General features: G+C 44.9%; 1 protein-coding gene across 1 annotated transcript in view; it reads left to right on the top strand.

Moving 5' to 3' along the window:
• The first annotated feature begins 913 nt into the window (after positions 1-913).
• The window catches only part of LOC144483449 (NACHT, LRR and PYD domains-containing protein 3-like), a 69,329-nt gene continuing 44,139 nt past the window's right edge, over positions 914-26,103 (top strand). The window contains exons 1-6 of the mRNA XM_078202139.1: positions 914-1,320; positions 8,404-8,566; positions 13,680-13,775; positions 16,433-16,599; positions 19,080-19,251; positions 19,338-19,403. Coding sequence (XP_078058265.1) covers positions 13,712-13,775; positions 16,433-16,599; positions 19,080-19,251; positions 19,338-19,403 — 469 coding nt within the window. The 5' untranslated portion in view covers positions 914-1,320; positions 8,404-8,566; positions 13,680-13,711. The remainder of the gene's footprint in view (positions 1,321-8,403; positions 8,567-13,679; positions 13,776-16,432; positions 16,600-19,079; positions 19,252-19,337; positions 19,404-26,103) is intronic.

Below are 26,103 nucleotides of genomic sequence, written 5' to 3'. Positions count from 1 at the left end.
TTACATTAACACTGCAATGAAGTTACTGTGAAAATCCCCAAGTCGCCACACTCCGGCGCCTGTTCAGGTTACACTGAGGGAGAATTTAGCGTGGCCAATGCACCTAAGCAGCACGTCTTTCGGACTGTGGGAGGAAACCGGAGCAACGGAGGAAACCCAGGTCAACAAAGGTTGAACGTCCAAAGTCCACACACAGTGATCCAAGCCGGGAATCGAACCCGGGTCTCTCGCACTGAGAGTCACCGGTGCTAACCACTGGGCCACCCATCCCACCCTTTGGTTCAGATTCCAATATTCACAGTATTTTGCTTTGATTTCAACAAAAGCGATTTGCATTCTTATAGCTCCTTTAATGCTATAAAATATTCCAAAGTCCTTCACTGGAGCAAAATGAGGCAAGTTTATTGTCTTACTGTCCTTACTGGACAGGAGAGTAAAAGCTTGATAAAAGAGGCAGATTTGTAAAAGATTTCTAAGGGACAGATGGGAGTAAATTCTGGAGCTCTGGACCCAGGCAGATGAAGGCACGGCTGACAATGGAGGGATGAAAGAAATGAGGGACGCAGAATTGAAAGAACGCTGAAACTTTGGATGGTTCCAGCGTTGGAGAATGTTAAAGATATCGGAAGGGATGAAATCGTTCAGAAAATTGAAGATGGGAATGAGAACTTTAAAATCAAGGCATTTCTGGACTGAATCCCAATGTCGGTCAGTGAACACAGGAGGCAGGGTCGACAGGCAGCCTGGAGTGAATAAGATCCAGTTTCATTATATGACTGAGCATGGGGAAATACATTTCTCACTGTGCAGCCCCACTTCCATTCAGCAGTTAAACAGTTAATGTGTTCACCTTTAAAGTTATCAGATCCTGCATTGAAACATCTGACACTGGCCCTTTGTTTGAAAGTCTAAACATAAGAAAATCGATGGAGTTTTTAAACAGTTTCAGGTTGAAACCCAGTGATTCGTTCTGGAGGCATGACTCCGATTGAACTCACTGTGTGACAGCAATTAATTACAAATTGTTTGTAACTAACTTTGTTCACAGTTCAAAGAGTTTTTAAATTGGCTCAATGATGTGTTTTCTGAATAGCAACTTCCAGTCGGAGGACAGAGACAGAGTCAGAGTCGTTTCAGCACAGCAGGAACCATTCAACCCATCGAGATGTAATACAAATCTCAAATTACAGAGATCAGATCCAATTACTGAACTGTGATTTGCTGAAAGAAAACCAGGAACAACATTACGTTTGGTAGCAAAGAGTTTACAAAGAGAAAACTAGCAGACTCCACACGGAAGCAGAGAATCTGCAGGTCAAGGTAAGATTTGTCTGCTCCTGTACTTTATGTATTTCTTTATTTTAAACCATTTTCTCAGTCAGATTATTTTACATGGGCTGTTGTAGCCATTCCCCTTCCATGAGGTTTTATACAGTGACTGAGCTGGAGCAGTGATGAAGGTGATCTGTTTAACAGTGAGGCTCCCAGAATCAGACCACTCCTGTTCCACACCATTATTTTCATTTTTAAGAGGGATGGAATGAGGTGAATCAGAGCATTCCCACATCCCAGTTCAGACCGGGCTGGGCCCTGGACCTTCCTCGATATGGGTTTTTGTAATTACAGGGAATTCATTTTAGAGCTCTGGTGCCCTCAACGCTACGACAACGGATGAATGAACACTGCTCGACAATTATCAGGCAAGAGTGTTCTCTTTCTGTTGGGGAACACTTCAGCGGTCACGGGCATTCACCTCTGATCTTCGGGTAAGCGTTCTCCAAGGCAGCCTTCACGACACACGACAACGCAGAGTCGCTGAGCAGAAACTGATAGCCAAGTTCCGCACACATGAGGATGGCCTCAACCGGGATCTTGGGTTCATGTCACACTATCTGTAACCCCCACGACTCGCCTGGGCTTGCAAAATCTCACTAACTGTCCTGGCAGGAGACAATACACACCTCTTTCATATGTGCTTAACCCTGTCTCCACTCACATTGTCTGTACCTTTAAGACTTGATTAACTGTAAAAACTCGCATTCCAATCATTATTTTGTAAATTGAGTTTGTGTCTTGATATGCCCTGTTTGCAAACAGAACTCCAACTTACCTGGCGAAAGAGCAGCACTCCGAAAGCTAGTGGCTTGTGCTACCAAATTAACCTGGTGTTGTGAGACGTCTTACAGTGTTTACCCCAGTCCAACGCCGGCATCTCCACATCATGCCCTCAACATGCAGAGTTTAGCTGCACAGTCTGCATTTCCCTGCTCCAACCAATACTCGGGTAATGACCGCACTCTCAAGTGTTTGGTTAAAAGTCAAAATATCAGATGTACACTGTGACTTTTTGTAATGTTACAGATAGAAATTCACTGCACTGACTGAATTGGAAATGATAACCTCTCTAATCAGCCTCAAACATTGTTTCTAGCTGAATTGGGTGCAGACTTGTCAAACTGGTTCAATTGGTTACTCTCTCCTATATATAGAAACCTCGAAATAATCTCATAACTTTTACCAGAGGGTGAAACTCAGACACGGGTATTATAAACAGGGTCAGCTCAGATGATTGGTATGATTTCTACTGAGATAACCAGGCTGCATTGAATTGACAAAGGCAGGACCTGCACAGTGACAGTAAAGCCGGTGTGGTTGAGGTCAAGTGGGAATGTAGTTTCTGAACTGATTGTGAAGTATCTCTTTCTTCCTTCCATTTAAATGTGTCGCCTCCCAGGGAGATTATTCTCCTCCACTCCCTGCAGTGAATCCATCCTTTGCGGCTGTAGCTATTATCTAACTGTGAGCTCCCGCAGTGAATCCATCCTTTGCAGCTGTAGCTATTATCTAACTGTGAGCTCCCCGCAGTGAATCCATCCTTTGCAGCTGTAGCTATTATCTAACTGTGAGCTCCCGCAGTGAATCCATCCTTTGCGGCTGTAGCTATTATCTAACTGTGAGCTCCCGCAGTGAATCCATCCTTTGTGGCTGTAGCTATTATCTAACTGTGAGCTCCCGCAGTGAATCCATCCTTTGTGGCTGTAGCTATTATCTAACTGTGAGCTCCCGCAGTGAATCCATCCTTTGCGGCTGTAGCTATTATCTCACTGTGAGCTCCCCGCAGTGAATCCATCCTTTGTGGCTGTAGCTATTATTTGACTGTGAGCTCCCCCGCAGTGAATCCATCCTTTGCGGCTGTAGCTATTATCTAACTGTGAGCTCCCCACAGTGAATCCATCCTTTGTGGCTGTAGCTATTATCTCACTGTGAGCTCCCCGCAGTGAATCCATCCTTTGTGGCTGTAGCTATTATTTAACTGTGAGCTCCCCGCAGTGAATCCATCCTTTGCGGCTGTAGCTATTATCTAATTGTGAGCTCCCCGCAGTGAATCCAGCCTTTGCGGCTGTAGCTATTATCTAACTGTGAGCTCCCCGCAGTGAATCCATCCTTTGCGGCTGTAGCTATTATCTCACTGTGAGCTCCCGCAGTGAATCCATCCTTTGCGGCTGTAGCTATTATCTAACTGTGAGCTCCCGCAGTGAATCCATCCTTTGTGGCTGTAGCTATTGTCTAACTGTGAGCTCCCCACAGTGAATCCATCCTTTGTGGCTGTAGCTATTATCTAACTGTGAGCTCCCGCAGTGAATCCATCCTTTGTGGCTGTAGCTATTATCTAACTGTGAGCTCCCGCAGTGAATCCATCCTTTGTGGCTGTAGCTATTGTCTAACTGTGAGCTCCCCGCAGTGAATCCATCCTTTGCGGCTGTAGCTATTATCTAACCGTGAGCTCCCCACAGTGAATCCATCCTTTGCGGCTGTAGCTATTATCTAACTGTGAGCTCCCGCAGTGAATCCATCCTTTGTGGCTGTAGCTATTATCTAACTGTGAGCTCCCTGCAGTGAATCCATCCTTTGCGGCTGTAGCTATTATCTAACTGTGAGCTCCCCGCAGTGAATCCATCCTTTGCGGCTGTAACTATTATCTAACTGTGAGCTCCCTGCAGTGAATCCATCCTTTGTGGCTGTAGCTATTATCTAACTGTGAGCTCCCGCAGTGAATCCATCCTTTGCGGCTGTAGCTATTATCTAACTGTGAGCTCCCTGCAGTGAATCCATCCTTTGTGGCTGTAGCTATTATCTAACTGTGAGCTCCCGCAGTGAATCCATCCTTTGCGGCTGTAGCTATTATCTAACTGTGAGCTCCCCGCAGTGAATCCATCCTTTGCGGCTGTAACTATTATCTAACTGTGAGCTCCCCGCAGTGAATCCATCCTTTGCGGCTGTAGCTATTATCTAACTGTGAGCTCCCGCAGTGAATCCATCCTTTGTGGCTGTAGCTATTATCTAACTGTGAGCTCCCTGCAGTGAATCCATCCTTTGCGGCTGTTGCTATTATCTCGCTGTGAGCTCCCGCAGTGAATCCATCCTTTGCGGCTGTAGCTATTATCTAACTGTGAGCTCCCCGCAGTGAATCCATCCTTTGCGGCTGTAACTATTATCTAACTGTGAGCTCCCGCAGTGAATCCATCCTTTGCGGCTGTAACTATTATCTAACTGTGAGCTCCCTGCAGTGAATCCATCCTTTGTGGCTGTAGCTATTATCTAACTGTGAGCTCCCGCAGTGAATCCATCCTTTGCGGCTGTAGCTATTATCTAACTGTGAGCTCCCTGCAGTGAATCCATCCTTTGTGGCTGTAGCTATTATCTAACTGTGAGCTCCCGCAGTGAATCCATCCTTTGCGGCTGTAACTATTATCTAACTGTGAGCTCCCTGCAGTGAATCCATCCTTTGCGGCTGTAGCTATTATCTAACTGTGAGCTCCCCGCAGTGAATCCATCCTTTGCGGCTGTAGCTATTATCTCACTGTGAGCTCCCCGCAGTGAATCCATCCTTTGCGGCTGTAGCTATTATCTAACTGTGAGCTCCCCGCAGTGAATCCATCCTTTGTGGCTGTAGCTATTATCTAACTGTGAGCTCCCGCAGTGAATCCATCCTTTGCGGCTGTAGCTATTATCTAACTGTGAGCTCCCTGCAGTGAATCCATCCTTTGTGGCTGTAGCTATTATCTAACTGTGAGCTCCCGCAGTGAATCCATCCTTTGCGGCTGTAACTATTATCTAACTGTGAGCTCCCGCAGTGAATCCATCCTTTGTGGCTGTAGCTATTATCTAACTGTGAGCTCCCTGCAGTGAATCCATCCTTTGCGGCTGTAGCTATTATCTAACTGTGAGCTCCCTGCAGTGAATCCATCCTTTGCGGCTGTAGCTATTATCTAACTGTGAGCTCCCTGCAGTGAATCCATCCTTTGCGGCTGTAGCTATTATCTCACTGTGAGCTCCCGCAGTGAATCCATCCTTTGTGGCTGTAGCTATTATCTAACTGTGAGCTCCCGCAGTGAATCCATCCTTTGTGGCTGTAGCTATTATCTAACTGTGAGCTCCCGCAGTGAATCCATCCTTTGCGGCTGTAGCTATTATCTCACTGTGAGCTCCCGCAGTGAATCCATCCTTTGTGGCTGTAGCTATTATCTAACTGTGAGCTCCCGCAGTGAATCCATCCTTTGCGGCTGTAGCTATTATCTAACTGTGAGCTCCCCGCAGTGAATCCATCCTTTGAGGCTGTAGCTATTATCTAACTGTGAGCTCCCGCAGTGAATCCATCCTTTGCGGCTGTAGCTATTATCTCACTGTGAGCTCAGGCAGTAACTGAGAAACAGTTTATTCAACACTGGGACCCTCACAGCTCAACTTGTTTCTATTCCCCACCATCCCTCTCATTTTGAATAAGAGGTGATGCGATTAACCAGGGACAGGGAGCACAGGGTCTCCACAGACAGTGAAGAGATTGTGGGAGGACCTTCTTGGGGCACAATGTGAGATAATACTCTTTGGATTTAAAAGCGACAGATTTGAATGGAGTAGGAAATGAATGACAGATGGTCATGCTGAGACTGATTCTTGATACAGAAATCAGTATATGTTGGATTCAGTTTGAATAAGTTTTTACAGGTCGCTATAATGAGGTTAGTTGGAGCTCAGTGTGTTCAGCTTTGAATTCCATTCCAAGCGCCCACAATGGCTCCAGGTGGAGCTGAGCTGTAATTGTTAGGTTAATACCTGAGGTGCAGCGACTGAGCTGCTGATAGACTAGTTGAACTGGTTATATTTCTGAGGATGAATTAGCATTGGGTATAATTTAATATTCTGCCCCCATTTTTTTATCTTACTCTGTAAGATCCTGTCAATTCCATTCATTAAAATGATAATAAATCCTGTTAAAGGAAAGAAAGCACTGTTCATGTTCTGAAAGATTGATGGGTAGGAAACAAATACCCGTTCAGTAATACAGCGGGTTACTTGTGGTACCATCAGGATTGAATTGTTAGATCAAACAGTGCGTTAAACTGGGAGGGGATGGTTTGAATCTTTTCTGGTTCAGAACAGACCCCGACATCCTTGAAGGGAATGAGATAAATGATTGTAGGAAGAAGATGTCAGAGTGAGAAAAATTGAACCTTGTTCTCACAAAAAGCCAGTGCAGATATCAGAGCCTGCTGATTGAGTTTTAAACTATTTTAATATCCATGAAAATAAATAATATCAAGGTGTAGTAATCTTACCAAGGCCAGTTTTCCATCACCATACACCCATTTATTTACAGCGGCAGTTGAGTGCCATTCGACTGCTGTAGAGTGTAAATAAGCCCTGAGTCAACAACTGCTGGCCTGTGTGGAGCCAACTGATTTTAACGCCCCCTTCCCTCACCTCCCCCCTCCCCCACCAGCTGCTCCTTCCCGAGGGGAGCTGATACTCAGAGGAAAAGAGGTCCAGCAGAGATCTATTGATGATTCCCCATGGCCATCATAACATCCCTCTCTCCCCCCGCAATTCAATTTATTCCCTGCACCCCCACCAGCAAGCATCCTTTCTGCTGCTTAGTGACTGGCCTTGGGTCAGCTGGAGGTCGGACCAGATCAGTGGGTGTGAAGTGGATGGGGGACCTTTGCTTCTGGAGAAAGTGTGGCAAAGTCACCGATCTGGTTCCTTTTGAGGCCCCGCTTCACCAGGGCCACTGGACTTCTGCACTTCCATGTCGGAGTCCGTAGCAGGAGACTAAGGAAATCTGGCATATCCGCTACAACTCTCACCAACCTTTACCGATGCACCATAGAAAGCATTCTTTCTGGTTGTATCACAGCTTGGTATGGCTCCTACGTTGTCCAAGACTGCAATAAACTGCAAAGAGTCGGGAATGTAGCCCAATCCCATCACGCAAACCAGCCACTGACACTGTCTACACTTCACGCTGCGTCGGCAAAGCAGTCAGCATAATAAAGGACACGACGCACCCCAGACATTCCCTCTTCCCCCTTCTTCCGTTGGGAAAAGTATATAAAAGTCTGAGGACATGTACCAACCGATTCAAAAACAGCTTCTTCCCTGCTGCCATCAGACATTTGAATGGACCGACCTCGCATTAAGTTGATCTTTCTCTACACCCTCGCTATGTCTGTAACAGTACATTCTGCACTCTTTCCTTTCATTCTCTATGAACAATATGCTTTGTCTGTATAGCGAGCAAGAAACAATACTATTCACTGTATCTGAATACATATGACAATAACAAATCAAATCACTTGGAGGGGCCAGCGTGTGTTCGATCTCCATTTATGGCTCGTCGCTGGCAGTGGCCATGCCTGTGACTGGTACTGTCGCCTGTACTGACACAGGTTCTCTATTCTGGTGATGGTTCAGGTGCTTCCTGATAATCTTGACCTGCACTTGGACTTTGTACAACATGAGCCCTGTCTTTTCTGTTATAATCTTGGGGGTCCAATGGTTGCCGTCCTTGAAGTTCCTCACATGGACTGGATCATCGGTCTTAAATGCTCTTTCTGTTTGCACAGAATCCTGGTTCTTCTTCTGGGTCTTCTTTTGGGACTCCACCTTCCTTGCCAGGTTGATTGGCCATGCTAAATTGACCTGAATGTCAGGGGATGAGCAGAGTAAATATGTGGGGTTACTGGAATACGGTTGGGGTGGGATTGTCATCGGGGCAGACTCGATGGGTCAAATAAACCCCTTCTTCAACCTCGGGATTTTATGAAACCCCAGATTGAAAATTAGGATAGTCTGATGAGACATTTTGTAACCTTCATTAATGTGTCCAATGAAAATACAGTAATTTAAACATTTCCAACACTCCTATTGAAATTCCCTGTTCACTTCACTGGATGGACTGTCCCAGGATTGAGGAAATTGCCATTCTAATTGAAACATTTCCAACCGTCTTATTGAATCTTTCTTTCAGTTCTGGTTTATGGGCTGACCTGGGAGTGAGAAAATTGTCGTTCTCGTTCACCTGGCACTATTCGTCACTTTTTTTTTCATTCCTGCTTTAATCAGATCTCCGGTGAATGCTGGATTGATTGAGAAAGTCCACAGCTGGAAGTAAGCAAGGAGTGTGGACTGCGGGACTAAGAGGTGAACCAGCACAGGATTGTGAGAGTGCCAACCAGAGAGAGACCTTGAGATTGAAAGAACTTCCATATATTTTCTGGAGAGGAAGGTGAGAGAAAGTTGCATTTATTCCGGTCCTGTAGACAGTGGGAAATCATGTTGCAGCTCTATAAAACATTAGTTAGGCCGCAATCCTGCCTCTGAAGACTCTAACACTTGATTCAGGGTGCTGAGGTGTTCCTCCTCAGTTTTCCCTGTAATTAGATGTCATAAAAATGAACTGCGACAGGAGGAAAATCTTGTAACAGATTATCCATTGTTCCCAGAACATTTGAAATCAGAAACTCCAGGCCTCCAGGTAATCACGTGTACGCATAGTATCATCATATTTAATAACAGGAATATTTGATGCTCCCCAACTGAATGGACTCATCGAGTGGCTGCAAAGGCTTGGAATCAAACTCCTCCCCCACTTTACCTTTCATGGCGAAGGGCCCTGTCCTGTACTTGAAAAAGCGAGGAGGATAGCCTGTGGATCAACAAATATCTTCACTATAGAGCCACGCAATGTGCCCAGTTCATCAGAATATTTCTGAATGCCATCCTCTGTCACCTTTGTGTGCTTTATTTCATCCCTGTTCTACAGAACTTCACTGAGCCAGCCATGCCCTATAGATAAGGCTCCTTCCCTTTTACCACACGGACATGTGTTCTTCTTTTCTGTTGTGTGCAATGTCCATTTCTCACACGGGAAGCAATGAGATGGGCTCTCCGGTGTACATCTGCAGTTTGACCCCTGTCTGAGTAAGGGCTGGCGCTTGTTCGAGTCCCAAGTTGTCTTGTTGGTCTTTACACTGATCACCGATGCAGAGGCTCCCGTGTCCATCACCATCTTGGTTTGCTTTCCACCGACCTCTGCTATTGCATAGATAGGTTTCACATGTCCCTCAATCGCATTAAACATGTTGTAAGAGTGCTCCTCGAGCAAAGAAAAGTACAACACAAGAACACGCCCTTCGGCGCTCCAAGCCTGTGCCAATTATGATGCGCTAAATGAACTGAAAAACACTTCTGCCCCTACTCGGTCTGTATCCCTCTATTCCCTCCCTATTCATGAACCCATCCAGATGCCTCTTAAATGTTGCTAATGTACCTGCATCAACCACCGCCTCTGGTAGCATGTTCCAGGTGCCAACCAATCTGCGTGAAAAACTTCCCCTGCACATCTCCCTTAAACTTACCCTCTCTCACATTGAACCCTTTTATTGACACTTGCACCCTGGGAAAACGCTGCTGAATTTGCACCATGTCGATGCATCTCATAAGTTTCTAAACCTCTATCAGGTCTCCACTCAGCCTCTGGCTGTCCAATGAAAACAATCCTCGTTTATTCAACCTCTCACCACAGCCAACACCCTTGAGACCAGGCAACAGCCTGCTGAACCTTATTTGTGCTCTGCAAAGCTTCCACATTCTTCTGGTAGTGTGGCGACCAGAACTGTGTGCAATACTCCAAATGCGGCCGAACCAAGGTTTTATATCGCTGCAACATGATTTGCCAACACTTGTACTCAATGCCCCGGCCATATGTCTTCTCAATAACTATGGCCACCTGTGTTGCCACTTTTAGGGAACTGTGGGCCTGCACGCCCAGATCCCTCTGTGTCTTAATGTTCCAAAGGGTTCTGCCATTTACAGTACAATTCACACACAAACTTGATCCTCCAAAATGCACTACCTCGCATTCGTCCAGATTAAATTTCATTTGCCATTTGTGCCCAAATCTCCAATCTTTCTATATCCTGTTGTAAACTCAGCACTATTACCCTCTCCACCAATCTTCGTGTCACCCACAAACTTACTAATCAGACCACCCACGTTTCCTCCAAACAAAATAGGTCCCAGCACTGATCCCTGCAGAACACTACGAGCTACAGGTCACCATTCTGAAAAAAAATACTCATTCCCTCCTGCTCTCTGGGGTGAAGTTTCCCGTTCCGCCCACCATGGGAATCGGAAAGCCGAGGGGTGGACCATGGAAAGGTCCGTTGACCTTGGGTTGGATTTTACAGTTTTGGGAGGAGCGCAGCGTAACATCCTGCCGTCTGTCTTCTGTCACCAAGCCAGTTCTGTTTCCATCCAGCCAGCCCACCCGATTCCTTGTGATTTCAGTTGTTGTACTAGTCTGCCATGTGGGATCTTGTCAAATACCTTACTACAGTCCATATAAACGACATCCACAACCATTCCCTCATCAATTATCTTTGTCACTTCTTCAAAAACCTCAATCAAGTTGGTGAGACATGACTTCCCCCTACAAAACCATGCTGCCTGACACAAGCTAGTCAATTTCTTCCAAATGTGCACAGATCCTCACCAAACGCTTCTCCACCACAGACGTTAGGCTCACCAACCCTTGATTTCCTGGATTATGCCTGCTTTCTTTCTGAAACAAGGGATCAACAACGGCTATTCTCCAGTCCTCTGGAACCTCGCCTGTGGTTAAAGTGGATGTGAAGATATATTTTTACTCCCCTATTTCTGTCCTCCCACACTAAACTGGGGTCGATCCCATCTGGCCCCAGGGACTTGTCTACCTTAATGTAATTTAGGATACCTACCACTGCCTTCTTTGATATATTGACATTCCCTAGAGTGTTCACACACCTATCCTTGGCCTCAACATACTTCACGCCCATCTCCTTGATGAATACGGATACAAAGTACTCATTAAGGATCTCACCGCCTTCCTGTGACTCCACGCATAACTTCCCTCTATTGCCCATGAGTGGGCCTATTCTTTCTTGGGCTACCCTCTTGCTCCAAATACATGCATAAAAGTCTTGGGATTCTCCTTCTCCCTGTTTGCTAAAAACGTTTTATGGCCCCTTTTAGCCCTCCTAATTTGGCGTTTAAGTTCCTTCCTATTTTCTCTACATTCCTCAGGGACTTTGTCAGTTTTTTAGTTGCCTGGACCTATTGTATCTTTTCTTTTTGACTGAGCTTACAATTTTCCTTGTCATCCATGGTTCCCGAATTCTGGCATTTCCATCCTTCATTTTTCCGGGTCAGGCACGTCCTGCATTTCAATCAGTTGGCCTTTAAAAGCTTCCTACATGCCAGACATGGATTTGGCCTCAAAGAGCCGCTCCCAGTCCGCATTCCCCTGTTCCTGTCTAATTTGGATGTATTTGTCCCACGTCCAATAGAACCGAGGGCCACTCTTGTCCTTATCCATTACTACCCGAAGTCTTATGGAATTATATGGAATCCTTTGCTCCTGTATCTGCTCTGAGCTCTCCAGGTGATGTGTAGCTGACTGATGCTTTTTCAAATTTGAATTCCCTTGCTCCGCCTTCGACTTGCTCTTAGCATCTTTGCAGCTCTTCGTTAAACGCCCCTTTTTTGTTGCAGTGGTGACAAACAGCATCAAAGCATTTGCAATGATCCACATAGTGTGTCCCTCAACACCTGACACATTCTATTGCTTTCACCTTTCTTCTTGCTGCCTCTTTTGTTACTTGATGCAGTGCCCCCTCCTGCTCACCACCATTGGTCTTCTGGATATCTTTTGCATTGCAGCCATTTCCATGCACTGAGAAATTTCTGGGGCCCTCTTGAAAGTCACTGTGGCTTCACCCAATAACTGATGCTGGCTCGGTGTGGGCGAGGCCGGGTCATTGGGGTTGATGAGGAATAAACCCGGATCTGTTCAGATGACCAGATGTGTATTACAGAGCCTCGCTAGAATGATATTGTAAATTTAGTGTTAAATTGAAGAGACCCATAAGGGAGAATGAATTTGTACTTTGGGATATTTTTTCACAAAATCAGACACACTGGAAATCTGAGTTGTTCTGAGATTGAGTGAAACGGGTAACTGCATTTTACATTGCTGGTTTTAAACCTTGGTTGTAAATTATTGCTGTTGATTAACTTCCAATTCTAATTTGAAGAAATTAAATGTCTGAATCACTTTTCCATTTCCATATTGGAGAAAGGAGAGGACAATAGCTGAGTTTGATTAGGGATACAGGTACAGGGACACAGACACTGACACATCCACACGAGTGGAGAATATGGAGCCACGTGCATTTGTATAGCACCTTTAACGTAGCAAAACATCCCAAGACACTCGACAAGAGAACAATTCAGTGGGAAAACAAATACATAAAACATTCGAAGGGGTCGCTGGGCAGGTGACTAATTTTAGTCAGATTGTTAATCTTTTTAAGGTGAATCTGAGAAGGGGGAAAAGTAAAGCAGCCGAGAGGCTTCGGGAGGGAATTCCGGAGTTCAGGACTTGGCCTGGATTGTGGACAAATTATCCTCAAGATACACAACTTGTCAGATTGGGCAAGGTAGAGATGTTGTTGGCTTCTGGGGCTGCTGTAGGCTGCATGAATAGGAAGTGAGGGGCCATGGAGAGATTGAACAGCTAGTTTGAGCATTTTAAAATTGAGCTGTTGTCAGGCTGTGAGACAGTGAGAGTTGGTGAACACAGGTGAATGAACTGGGACGTGGTGTGAGTTAGTCAGGATTCAGGAAGCAGAGTTTCAGAGCAGTGAGAATGTGGAGCTGGATATCAGCAGTTTGCATGTTGAACCTGCTGCCAGGTTACCGAGGGGCAGCATGTTGATGAGGAATAGAAGAGGGCCAATGATAGAGATAATGATGTGGGAGTGGCAAGAGAAAGCAATGTCAATAAGTCTCTGGATGGAAAGTAATAGATAAGAATTGAACCAGGGGCCTTTGATGCATTTCCACTCAGCTGGACGACAAGAGGCAGAAGTTGAGAAGGATAACATGGTCAGGGATGCTAAAGGTTGCAGACGGGTGAATGAAGATACTTCACTGACTTTTGTCAGAGTCGGATAGGATAGTATTTGTGATTTTAACAGCAGCGGCAGGGTGCAAACTTAACTGTATGGAGTTCCTGCAAAAATGGTGCTGGATTTGGGAGGTAACAACATGTTCAATAACTTTGGAGAGAAAAGTGGAAACTGGAAATGGGGCAGAGGATTGAAAGGGAAAAGGATTTTTCAACGGACGTGATGATGGCAACTGGTACTTTGTGAAACAACTGTCACTAATATCACGGTAGCATATATGAGACTGTAATATTCTGAAATATATCTTGCGTATTAGTAACGATCTCAACGCCCTGCTTCTGATTTTAATATTTACACCTGATCCTGACATTGATGTTATCCTCATTACAGAGTCTCAGAATCAGGCAAGGCCTGTCAATATCATGGCTGAAGGTTCAAACAGGGGAGAATATCCAACAGCTTCATCAAAAATGAGAATGGACACAGGTAGGATCACAAAAATACAAATATAATTTCTATCCTGTCTGCAGCTCAAACAGGGACTGAGTGGAAAGTGGGAGAGAGTGACCATCTAGAGCAGGTTTATCCAAGGTTCGGCCCGAGGGGGCTGCGTGTGACCCGCAAAGCTCCTCTACGTGGTCCCAGAGAAAGTTTCCAAATTGTTGTTAAGAAGCTGAGTTTCAATTCAGGATTCTGCTTGGAGCTGATCTTCCAATCAGAGGTAATTTCTCTCTCCCATTGCTGCTGATTTGTCCACTATTGACTGTGATTGGGAGAAACAAACCACGATTGGTGGTGCAGTGAACAGCGTGCTGAAGGCTCGTGTGAGAAAGAAGCAAAGGCATCTCTGGGTGGGGCAAACTGCAGTGGGACTGGATCTCCCCAACATTCGCTGCGAATAGACTGACCAGTGAGTGGGAGTGAGGCATTGATTGGTGGGGTGGGGAAGGTGGGAGTGAGGCACTGGGTGGAGGGGTGTGGGGGAGTGAGAGACTGAGGGGGGTGTGTGGGGGTGTGTAGGGGGTGTGAGTGCACTCTGTGCACTGTTTCAGAGCACATTTCCACTCCGTCTGACAAAGGAGCAGCGCTCCGAAAGCTTATGGTATTTGCTACCAAACATACCTGTTGGACTTTAACCTGGTGTTGTGAGACTTCTTCCTTTGGGCAAGCCAGTTTTGGATCCACAGGGCAGCAGCCCCTTGGGTCCCATACCCTCTCACTTTTTCTAGAAGGCTTGCATGGGGGACCTTAGCGAACGCCTTGCTAAAATCCATATAAACCACATCTACCACTTTCCCTTCGTCAATGTGTTTAGTCACATTTTTGAAGAACTCCACCAGGCTCGGAAGGAATGATCTGCCTTTGACAAAGCCATGCTGAGTATTCTTGAGCATACTAAACCTCTCTAAATGCTCATAAGTCTTGTCCCTCAGGATCTTCTCCATCAGCTTACCAACCACTGAGGTTAGACTCACCGGTCGGTAATTTCCTGGGCTATCCCTCGTCCCCTTCTTGAAAATAGGAACCACATCCGCAATACTCAAATCCTCCGGCATCTCTCCCGTCTTCCTCGACAACGCAAAGATCATTGCCAGAGGCTCTGCAATCTCTTCCCTCGCCTCCCACAGTAACCTGGGGTACATCCCATCCGGATCCGGCAACTTATCTATCTTGATGCCATTCAAAGATTCCAGCACAACCTCTTTGTTAAAGTCCACATACTCAATCATTTCAGTCCACCGCAAGCCCGCAGTACATCCACCGTGAAAACCGAGGCAAAATACTCATTCAGCACCTCTGCCATTTCTACTGGTTCCGTACAGACTTTCCCGCCTTCACCTTTTATCGGCCCTATTCCTTCACGTCTCATCCTTTTACTCTTCACATATTTATAGAACGCCTTAGGGTTTTCCTTAATCCTACCTGCCAAGGCCTTCTCGTGACCCCTTCTGGCTCTCCTAATTTCCTTCTTTAGTCCCTTCCTACACGCCGTATACACATCTAGATCTGGAGATTGTTTTTGACCAGGGTAATCAAACATCCAGATTTTCTGCACTGTCCTATTTTTGAGCCCTGTATCTCTGGGTTGTCTCCTGCCAGGATGCTCTTTGTCCTGTAATTTTGTGTTTCCAATTCTGCACATGCGCTGTGTGTATTCGCACAGGCACAGCCTTTCTGGCTCTGACCCATCAAGAAGCAACCTGCCCCAGCAATTACAGGTTTGGTAGCCGCTCCCCTGCCCATTCCAATGCCAGAGGTATTTCCTTACCTCAGGGTTGGTCACCGTGACTTTGACTTGAAACTGAACTGGATTAGCCATATCAATACAGGAGCAGTCAGATGTGGAGCATTCTTTGGAGAGTAAGTCATCTCCTGTCTCACCAAAGTCTACAATGTACAAGGCACAACTGGAAAATTTGCAATTTGTTTACTGTGGCTCCATGAACACTCGAAGCTCTACATCACCAGGATAAAGTGACTCAATTGATTGACACCACCCATCCATCACCTCATTCTCTTTGCCACCGATGCAAGTGATGGCAATATGCATCATTTACAGGGTGCATTTCATCACCTCACCAAGGCTCCTTCAACAACACTTTCCAAACCCGAGACCTCTGCCACCCTAGAAGGACAAGGGCAGCAGATACATGGGGATACCATCATCTGGAAGTTGCCCTTTAATCCACACACCATTCTTACTTGGAACAATATTGCTGCTGCTTCACTTTTCCTGTATAGAAGTCTTGATATTCCCTTCCCAGCAGTACTGTGTATATAGACAGCATGTAAATTGCAGCAGTTCAAGACGGTGTCTCACCAGCTTTCCAAAAACAATTAAGGATAGACAACAAATTCCGGCCTTGCCTGGAACCCTCACACCCAGTGAGCAATTTAAAAAATGTTGATTTTATATTTGAAATTGATGGACTCTTGTTAACCAAGGGTGGGTATGGATTTGGGGCAAAGATGATTGTTGTCAGGTCAAATATGCTTTCACTGAATGTTTCTGTGTTCCCAGAAGATGTTTGATAATGTGGCTCACAGGAGGCTTTAGTTGCTCTCTGTAAAGGGAAGTGTAACAACATTAATGGGAATTCATTGACAGAAATGTGTTTATTTTTCTCCATTTGTGTTTACAGATCCAAACTCCACAATTCCTCAGTTCCTGACAAAGTGTGATGATTACCAACTGTTCAAATTGACAAAATTCTACCGGGACAGACTTGAACAGGCGATGGAAGGAGGAGTGGATGGAGTCAGCTTATCGTTAACGTATGAGAGGATTTTCACCGGACAAGAGCATCGGGTAAGAGGGAGGGATAGAACAAAGAACAGTACTGCACAGGAACAGGCCCTTCGGCCCTCCAGGCCTACGCCAATCATGATATCTGCCGACACTAAAACAATATGCTCTTCGAGTCCAAATCCTTCCATTCCCATCCTATTCATGTATTCATCTAGATGCCCCTTAAATGCCGCTATCATACCTGCTCCCACCACCTCCCCGGGCAGCACGTTCCAGACATTCACCACCCTCTGTGTAAAAAAAAAAAATCCCTCGCACATCTCCTCTGAACCTTTCCCTATACACCTTAAACCGATGTCCCAAGTACTTGGCTTTTCTACCCGAGGAAAGAGCATCTGACCATACACTCTGTCAATGCCACTCATAATCTTGTAAACCTCGATCAGGTCACTCCTCAACCTCCATCGTTCCAATGAGAGCAAACCGGGTTCATAGCTAATACCCTCCAGACCAGGCAACATCCTGGTAAACCTCTTCTCTACCCTCTCCAAAACATCCACATCCTTCTGGTACTGTGGTGATCAGAATTGTACACAATATTCTAAATGAGGCCTAACTGAGGTTCTGTACAGCTGCAGCATGACCTGTCAATTTCTAAACTCAATGCCCTGACTGATGAAGACAAGCATGCCGTTTGCCTTCTTGACTACGTTGCCACTTTCAGTGATTGGTGGACATGAACGCCCAGATCTCTCTCCCTCTCAATACTCCTAAGGATTCTACCATTTGCTATATAATTCCTACCTGCTGGATCTTCCAAAATGAATTACCTCACATTTGTCCGGAATAAACTCCATCTGCCATTTCTCCACCCAAGTCTCCAACCGGTCTAGATTCATAGAATGAGTTACAGAATCCCTACAATACAGGAGGAGGCTATTCGGCCTATCATAGAACATAGAAAAAATACAGCACATATCGAGTCTGTACCGACCACAATGCCACCCAGGCACTATTCCCGTAACCCTATACGTTTACTTTGCTAATCCCCCTGACACGAGGGTCAATTTTAACATGGCCAATCAACCTAACCCGCACATCTTTGGACTGTGGGAGGAAACCGGAACACCCGGAGGAAACCCACGCAGAAAAGAGGAGAATGTCCAAACTCCACACAGACAGTGACCCGAGCCGGGAATCGAACCCAGGTCCCTGCAGCAGTGAAGCAGCAGTGCCAACCACTGTGCTACCGTGCCACCCGGGAATCGAACCCAGGTCCCTGCAGCAGGGAAGCAGCAGTGCTAACCACTGTGCTACCGTGCCACCCGGGAATCGAACCCAGGTCCCTGCAGCAGTGAAGCAGCAGTGCTAACCACTGTGCTACCGTGCCACCCGGGAATCGAACCTGGGTCCCTGGCGCTGTGAGGCAGCAGTGCCAACCACTGTGCTACCGTGCCACCCGGGAATCGAACCTGGGTCCCTGGAGCTGTGAGGCAGCAGCAATATTCTATATTCAATGAGTTCATGAATTTGAAACTTTCCTTTGTAAACTCCAGTCTGAAATTCTCCATTGCTCTGACTCTGCACAGCCACTTCTTCAACATGTTTATCTCTCAACTATCTAACTCATCAATCCTCCCGACTGAGCTTTTATGACAGAAATAATTTGACAAATAACATTCTGTTTCTGACACTTGAGTTAATGAGTGGAAATGATTAAATGATTAGATTTTTCAGCATTATTATTGCTTCATTCTCCTGACATAAATCAGCAGTCGGTGTTTGGATTAGTCAAATGTTAATTCATCAGCCAATTTTCATTTCAGGTTTTCCATTCTTCTATTTAACTAACGTAACAATCAGAATCACCCTGCCCTTGCCACCTGAGTTCTGACTCGCCACTGTTTTATTTACATACCGAGAGCAGGAGTCGGCTGTTCCGCCCCGCTGTTTAACAACATTGTGGCCGATTTGATAGTGAGCTCAAATCTGCATCTTGCCGATCCCTTATAAACTATCACCCCCCTTGCTTACCAAGAGTCCTTTTAACTCCGTCTTAGAATTGGTCCATGGCCTTTTCAGAAAGAGAGTTCCAAAGACGTATGATCTTTTCCTGGGGGAAAAAATGCCTCATCACCGCAGGATTTCGGAGTAAATCACAATGTGACGCAGCAGGAATTGAGAGAATAAAATGGATCATATTCTCAATCAATAACCAACCAGATGTCATGTTGGACTCTGAAGGACAGACAACTAATTAAATTAAAATACTGCAGATTCTCAGTGATTCCTCACTCTCCTGGAAATATATTTTTGATTCTACTTTAGTTTATTCTAATTTCTTTATCGTTAATGGCTGGAATGAGATGTGAAGTGAATTTTCAGTCCATGTTTATTATGGATCAGGACCCGGCCCAGTGACTGATTTCTGAGCTGAAAGCAACCGGGAAATCCCATCACTGAGCAGATCCTTTCCTTCTCATTCTCAGTGTTTATCTTTCACTCTGCGTCTCATTATTCTTCATCACTATTCTTCATAGAAAGTCACTGAGCTCGTGGATAAGGGAAACCGGGCGGACAGTTCCAAACTTCTCCTCAATCTGGTGATGGAAAAAGGATCTCGGGCTCGAAGGGTGATGTGGGAATCCTTTGTGAGAATGCGTCACGGAGTCCCAAAACTGGATAAAATACTGAAAGAAATACAGGAGCTTGGTACGGTAAAATCACACAGCGATTTTAATTTCCCATTTAAACACTGCCGGTGTTACTGATTTGATTTCATGAATTTATTTAAACAGGTTCTGATGCATTCGATGACATGAACATTACACAAGGTTTATCTGAATTGCCCAGTCACCTGAAAGGTAAGGGATGAAATTGAGAATGTAAACCATTTCACTTCTGAGAATCAGAATGATTAATTACAGCCTTTGTTTAAGAGGTTGTCAAAAACCTGAGAATCAGAAAGTCAAAGCCGGGTAACAGGGTTGAACATGATTGGGGTTTGTCATTGATCCTCAACTATGCAGAGATTCAAATTGCAATTCATAGAATTTTTCTTGCATTCTGTTAATACGTTGCCATGGCATCTTTTCACTTAATCAGCTGCTGATTTCTATTATTTCTGATGTCTTATACACTTTACAGAATCTTGCTACACTATGAATCTTATACAAACCTTATGTATGAATGGTCTGGATGGCAATAAAGAGTAGAGCCTAGAGCCAGAAGTTAAGGCTTGTCTACACTGGGGCAGCACGGTGGCAAAGTGGTTAGCACTGCTGCCTCAGAGTGCCAGTGACCTGGGTTCAATCCCGGCCTCGGGTGAATGTCTGTGTGGAGTTTACACGCTCTCCCTGTGTCTATGTGGAACACCTCTGGGTGCTCCGGTTTTCTCTCTCAGTCCGAAGATGCACAGGTTAGGTGGATTGGCCATAGTTAATGTGTGGGGTTACGGGGATAGGGAGGGATACGGAGGCCTTGGTAAGATGCTGAATTGAAGAGTTGGTGCAGACTTGAATGGGCTCCGTCTGCACTGATGGGATTCTATGGATCTATGGAAATCATTCTAAACAAACACAAACTAAAATACTGAGCAGGAAAATCCCAGAAGGTCCATCAAACAAAGATAACAAGGGTTCAAGCATCATGGCGAAAGACATCTTCCACTGGTGCCTCCCAGTCCAAATCCTGCCACTAACAATGACCACACAATCTTCTTGTAGCAGCAAAAATAGAAATGCCCAGAGTTGATATGGAAAAATGCTGTGTTTAATATTCCCCTCTAATCCCTCAGCTGATTGTTTCCAATCGTGCAGATCACGTTGAACCATTGTTCTTCATATGCACTTCTCTTCCACATGATGCAGTCTCTGTGCCAGACAGGATTCGTCTGGCTCCCTCTTTAGAGTCAGCACAGCTACTCGAAACATCTTACAGAGGCTCATAGTTCTCTGGAGATAACGAAACGCTGAACATCCACTCTATTCCTGCATTTACATAGTTCAAACATGTGTTATCACGTCTCACACAATTTGATGACTGGAATCATCGATCAGAAGTGATTCTATACTCATTCCGATATTGATTAGACCTCTTTCAATTAGAGTTTGTATCTGTACTTCAAAGTAAATAAACCATGTAGCTGAGCTTCGCAAAGTTGTTAACCATTTTTGTAGCTTTCGTCTGTGACTTTTCCACTCTATGTTGAGTGTGAGGTGATTCACTTTGGAAGGAGTAACAGGATTACAGAGTACTGGGCTAATGGTAAGATACTTGGTAGTGTGGATGAGCAGAGAGATGTGCACACTCTCCAGGTGTGATGTGAGCAGGAAAGTGTGCAGGCAAAATCATGTCATAGAAACATAGAAAGTAGGAGCAGGGGTAGACCATTCGGCCCTGCGAACCTGCTTTACCGTTCATTATGATCATGGTTGAACATTCAACTCATTAGCCTGATCCCATCTTCCCTGCAAATTGTTTGATCCCTTTAGCTCCTGGAGGTATAGATAAGTCTTTCTTGAAAACATACAATGTTTCAGCTTCAAGGTTTTTTGTAGTAGTCAATTTCATAGACTCATGACTCTTTGCATTTCTCTGCATTTCAGTCCGAAATAGTCCACCCTGTATCCTCAGACTGTGATCCTCATTCTGGAAATCCCCGCCATCGGGTACATACTACCTACGTCTATCCTGTCTAGTCCTATTAGAATTTAGGTTGCTATGAAATCCCTCCCTTATTCTTCCGAACTCCAGTGAATATAATCCTAACTGACTCAATCTTTCCTCATACCAGGAATCAACCTGGTATACCTTCTCTGCACCCCGGCGGGGGCGGTGCCAGGTTGGCGGGGGCAGGGCCGGGTCAGCGGGGGTGGGGAACTCCCAGGAATCAACCTGGTATACCTTCTCTGCACCCCCTTTATAACAAGAACAACCTTCCTCAGATAAGGAGTCCAAACTGCATGTAATATCCAGGTGTAATCTCACCGAGTCCCTGTAGTTGCAACAAGACATCACTGCTCCTGTGCTCGAATCCTCTTGGTATGAAGCCCAACACACCACTTGCCTTTTTACTGCCTTCTGCACCAGCATGTTTACCTTCAGTGACTGGTGTGCGATGACGCCCAGGTCTCGTTGTGCATCTCCCTTAATCTATAGCCATTCAGATAGTAATCTTCCTTCCAGTTTTTGCTACCAAAGTGGCTAAGTTCACATTTGTCCACATGATACCGCATCTACCATGCATTTCCCCACTTAATCAGCTTCTCCATATGACATGGAAGCATCTCTGCATCCTTCACACAGCTCACCCACCTGCCCAGTTTTGTGTAGTCTGCACATTTGGAGATATTACATTTAGTTCCCTCATCTAAATCATTAATATATATCATGAATAAGTGATGTTGTAGTAATTGGTATCAGCCTTTTAATTGATCACAACTTTATCTTTCAAGTAACTAGACCAAGTCACGGAGTTCTCTTAAACAGCTGTTTTAATCATCTATGTAGCGAAGACTCTGGAAAGTCACGGGTCACAGTCTGTAACTCGCCAGAATACAGAATTCCTAAATACAGAAACAATTATAGCCTCAAATTCAATTCTAGGTAATTAGCATATACCAATCATATTTAGGAGTTACCTCAGTCCGCTCAGTTATTGATTAAGCTCACATCATTCAGATATTAAAACCAATCACAGTCCCCTTAAGCGACTCGTCTTGGTGCTTATCTGTGAAAACTTTTATAAGAACTTTTTTTTCATAGCAGCTTGTGTGATATTAACCCTTTCAGTGGTGTCCCAGCACCGATCCGTGCGGTATCCCACTAGTCAGTCTGCTATTTGGAAAAAGACCCAGTTATTGCTACTCTGTTTCCTCCCTGCCAGCTTATTTCCTGTCCATCTCAATACACTGCTCCCAAATCAATGTGTTGAATTTTACAGGCTCATCTCTTACCTGGGACCGTGTCAAAAGCCTTCTGAAAGTCCAAATAAATCACAACCATTTACTCACCTTTGTCACCTCTGCTAGTTGCTTCCTGGAAAAAATTCAAGTTGATTTGTCGAGCAAGACTTCCACTTCATATATCCATGCTGACTGTCCAATCCTGCCACTGTTTTCAAGTGCTATTAATGAACTATAGCATTTTCCCCACTACCAATAGAATGTTCCAGAAAACTATTCCGTATACACTCCAGGAACTCCTACTCGACGTTATTGTGTCTGATTTCACTTGGCCAGTCTATATGCAGATTAAAATCACCCACAATTACTGATGTTCCTTTAGCACATGCGTCACTAATTTCCTTTTAAATACCATCCCCAACCTCACCACTACAGTTTGTGGGTCTATCTACAACCCCCATTAAAGTTTTCAAAAGTTCATAAGATATAGGAGCAGTGTTAGGCCATTCCGCCCATCCAGTAGACTCTAACGTTCGATCATGACTGATATGCTCCTTATCCTCACTTTCGTGCCTTCTTCCCATAATCCTTCACTCCCTTACCAATTAAAGATCTGTCTAACTCCTTAAATGTACTCACTGTCCCAGCATCCACCGCACTTTCGGGTAGTGAATTCCACAGATTCACAACCCTTTGGGAGAAGGAGTTTCTCCTCAACTTTGTGTTAAATTTGCTACCCCTTATCCTAAGACTATGACCTCTCATCCTACAATGCCCCACCAGCGGAAGCATCCGCTCCATGCCGACTTTATCAATACCTTTTATCATCTTGAACAGCTCCAATTTGATCTCCCCTTATTCTTATAAATTCCAGAGAGTATAGGTCAATCGATTTTTAATCTCTCTTCATACAACAAACCCCTCATCTCTGGAATTAATCTCATGAACCTCCTCTGAACTGCCTCAATGTCACGTCATCTTTCCTCAAATACGGGGACCAAAACTGTGCACAAGACTCCAGGTGCGGCCTCACCAATGCCTTGTATAATTGCAACAACTTCCTTACCTTCATATTCTATTTCATTCACTTTCTTTATTCTCTGCTGTACCTGTATGCTAGTTTTCTGTAACTCAGATCCCTCAGCACCGGAACACCCCGAAGTCTCTCCCCATTTAAATACTAAGTCGCCTTCCTATTTTTGAGACCAAAGTGCATGACCTCACACTTTTCCACGTTAAACTTTTGTAACCTCTGAGCCTTTTCAGCACGACCCATGCGGATTACACATCATCAGAGCTAATATCCGACCTCATTATTTACCCAATTTCCTCTTTAACCAGCAAACCAGCTCTATCATCTTTTCCTTTTTGACTCTCCTTCCTAGATAGTGAACACCACTGGATGTCCCATCGCTTGTCACCCTGCAGTCATTCCCGACGACATCACACCTGTTTGCATCTATTTGCACGATTAATTCATCCACTTTATTTCAAATTTTCTGTGCGTTAAAGCACAAAGTCTTTTTGTCAATTGTCCCGTTCCCACTGTGTGTTCATTGTGGCACTGTTTGATTTTGGCCCTTGATTTATCTGCCTATCACTTTTCTTATTCCCCTTACTGTCTTTTTTTAACTTGTCCATGAAAAATGTTTGACTCTAGAACGTGGGAGGCAACGTATCATCCAGGAATTTTGTCTGTGACCACAGAAGGGCCTGTCTATTTCTCTTACAATTGAATCCCCGATAACGATTGCATTCCCATACTTTTTTCACCTCCTCTATGCAGCAGGGCCAACCCTGGTGCAACAGATTTGTCTGTTGCTGCTTTCCCCTAAGAGGTCATTTCCAAAGCGGTATACCTGATTTGCAGGGGAGTGGCTACAGGAGATTCCTGCACTGCCTGCCTAGTCCTCCTCATCTGCCTGGTCGTCACCCATTCCCTTCCTGTCTGTTGAGACTTACCTTGCGGTGTCACCACCTGTCCATAAGTGCAATCCTCAATACTTGTGGATGCTCCATAGTGTCCCAGCCGACCTCCAGCTCTAAAACATGGGCTTCCAGCAGCTGGAGACACTTACTGCACACGTGTGCTTCCTACATGGAACACGAGGAGCACACCACAGCTTTGAGATCTCCTGCCATGACCTAGCCCTTTACCTTTTGAAAGATATCTAAAATTAAATAATATCAATTACTCTACATCGCTTCTTCCCGGTTCCTTGTTCCTGCATAATGGCACGGACAAACAAGAAACCACAAAATAAAGACTTTAACAACCATAAGTGATAAAACCAATAAAAACTTACCCAATCGGCTGCTTCCCCTGGCCCCGCACCATTTTTGAATCCTGATGTCAACACAGCATCTCCAAACTCCAAGCTGGTGCTTAAATTTCTCACTGCACTCTTTGGTCTATATTTAATCTTCTCTTGATGCTGCTGACTGTCTGTCCCAGTGACCCAGTGTCTTCCTCTCGCACTCTCCTCGAGGTGCTGCTGACTGTCTGTCCCAGTGTCCTACTCTCTCCCTCTTCTTTAGGTGCTGCTGACTGTCCCAGTATTCCAGTGTTCCCCCCTCACTCTTCTCTCGGTGCTGTTGAATGTCTGTGCCAGTGTCGTCCTCTACCGCTCTCCTCTATGTTCTGTTGTCTGTCTCAGTATCCCAGTGTTCTCTTCTCACACTCTCTCCCCTAAGGGCTATTGAATGTCTGCCCCGGTGTCCTCTGCTCTCACTCTCCTATAGCTACTGCTTCTTTATCTAATATCGATTGGTTCTGTGAATGTAACCCAATGTCGTGTTACCTTTAGCTACAGATTCTCAACATTGATCACAGACCTCCAGTGATATGTGTACGCTGGCACTGAGATCTTTTTCTGTCTCTGTGTCTCAATATCTTTCGCGCAAAGATTCCGTCTGTTCAATATTAGCTCGACCACTATGTATGAGACACATCTGTCTTAATATGTTGTTTTGTGAATCTGTGGAATTGGCGACCCTGAAGTGCTGGGGCAGTGAGTAAATTTAAGGAGGAGTGAGACATATTTTTAATTGGTAATGGGGAGAAGGCTGGAAAATTGAGATAAGGAGCATTTCAGCCATGATCGAATGACGAAGCAGACTAGATGGGCCGAATGGCCAATTTCTGCTCCTATATGTTATTAACTTATGAACAATGTGTGCCCACTGCTATCACAGATCTAAACTTTTCTTTATCTCACTGCCTTCTACCATGTAAACCATTGTATTGTCGGCATCTGCAAACTTACTGTAGACATCACGTTAATGCTGCAAGCTCCGAGTTCATATGTTAAACCTTGCTCAGCTCTTGAATATCAGACTGTGAGGAGTAGAGAATCCCAGGCTAACATTTTTAATAAAACTATGGATTTGGAAATCTGTAAAAACAAAAAAAAAGTGTGATAGACTTAGTTTTGGCAGAACCTGGAGAAAGAACGATAGTTAACATTTTGAGTCCAATGTGACTGAGTTCTGAGGGAGCGCCATATGGAATCAAAATGATAATTACTGTCTCCATGGATGCTGATCTTATCCAACATTTTCTGTTCAGATCATTTGTGACATGTCTTCAAGCCAAACTACATCTGGTCCACTAAGTTTTAGTTGCAATATTGAAGACGATTCCTGAAGCAGAGTTTCA

Source organism: Mustelus asterias, unplaced genomic scaffold, assembly GCF_964213995.1.
Source record: "Mustelus asterias unplaced genomic scaffold, sMusAst1.hap1.1 HAP1_SCAFFOLD_69, whole genome shotgun sequence".
Classification (NCBI taxonomy): Eukaryota; Metazoa; Chordata; class Chondrichthyes; order Carcharhiniformes; family Triakidae; genus Mustelus; species Mustelus asterias.
Note: the sequence above shows the minus strand (reverse complement) of the source record. Positions and strands in the feature narration are given on the sequence as shown.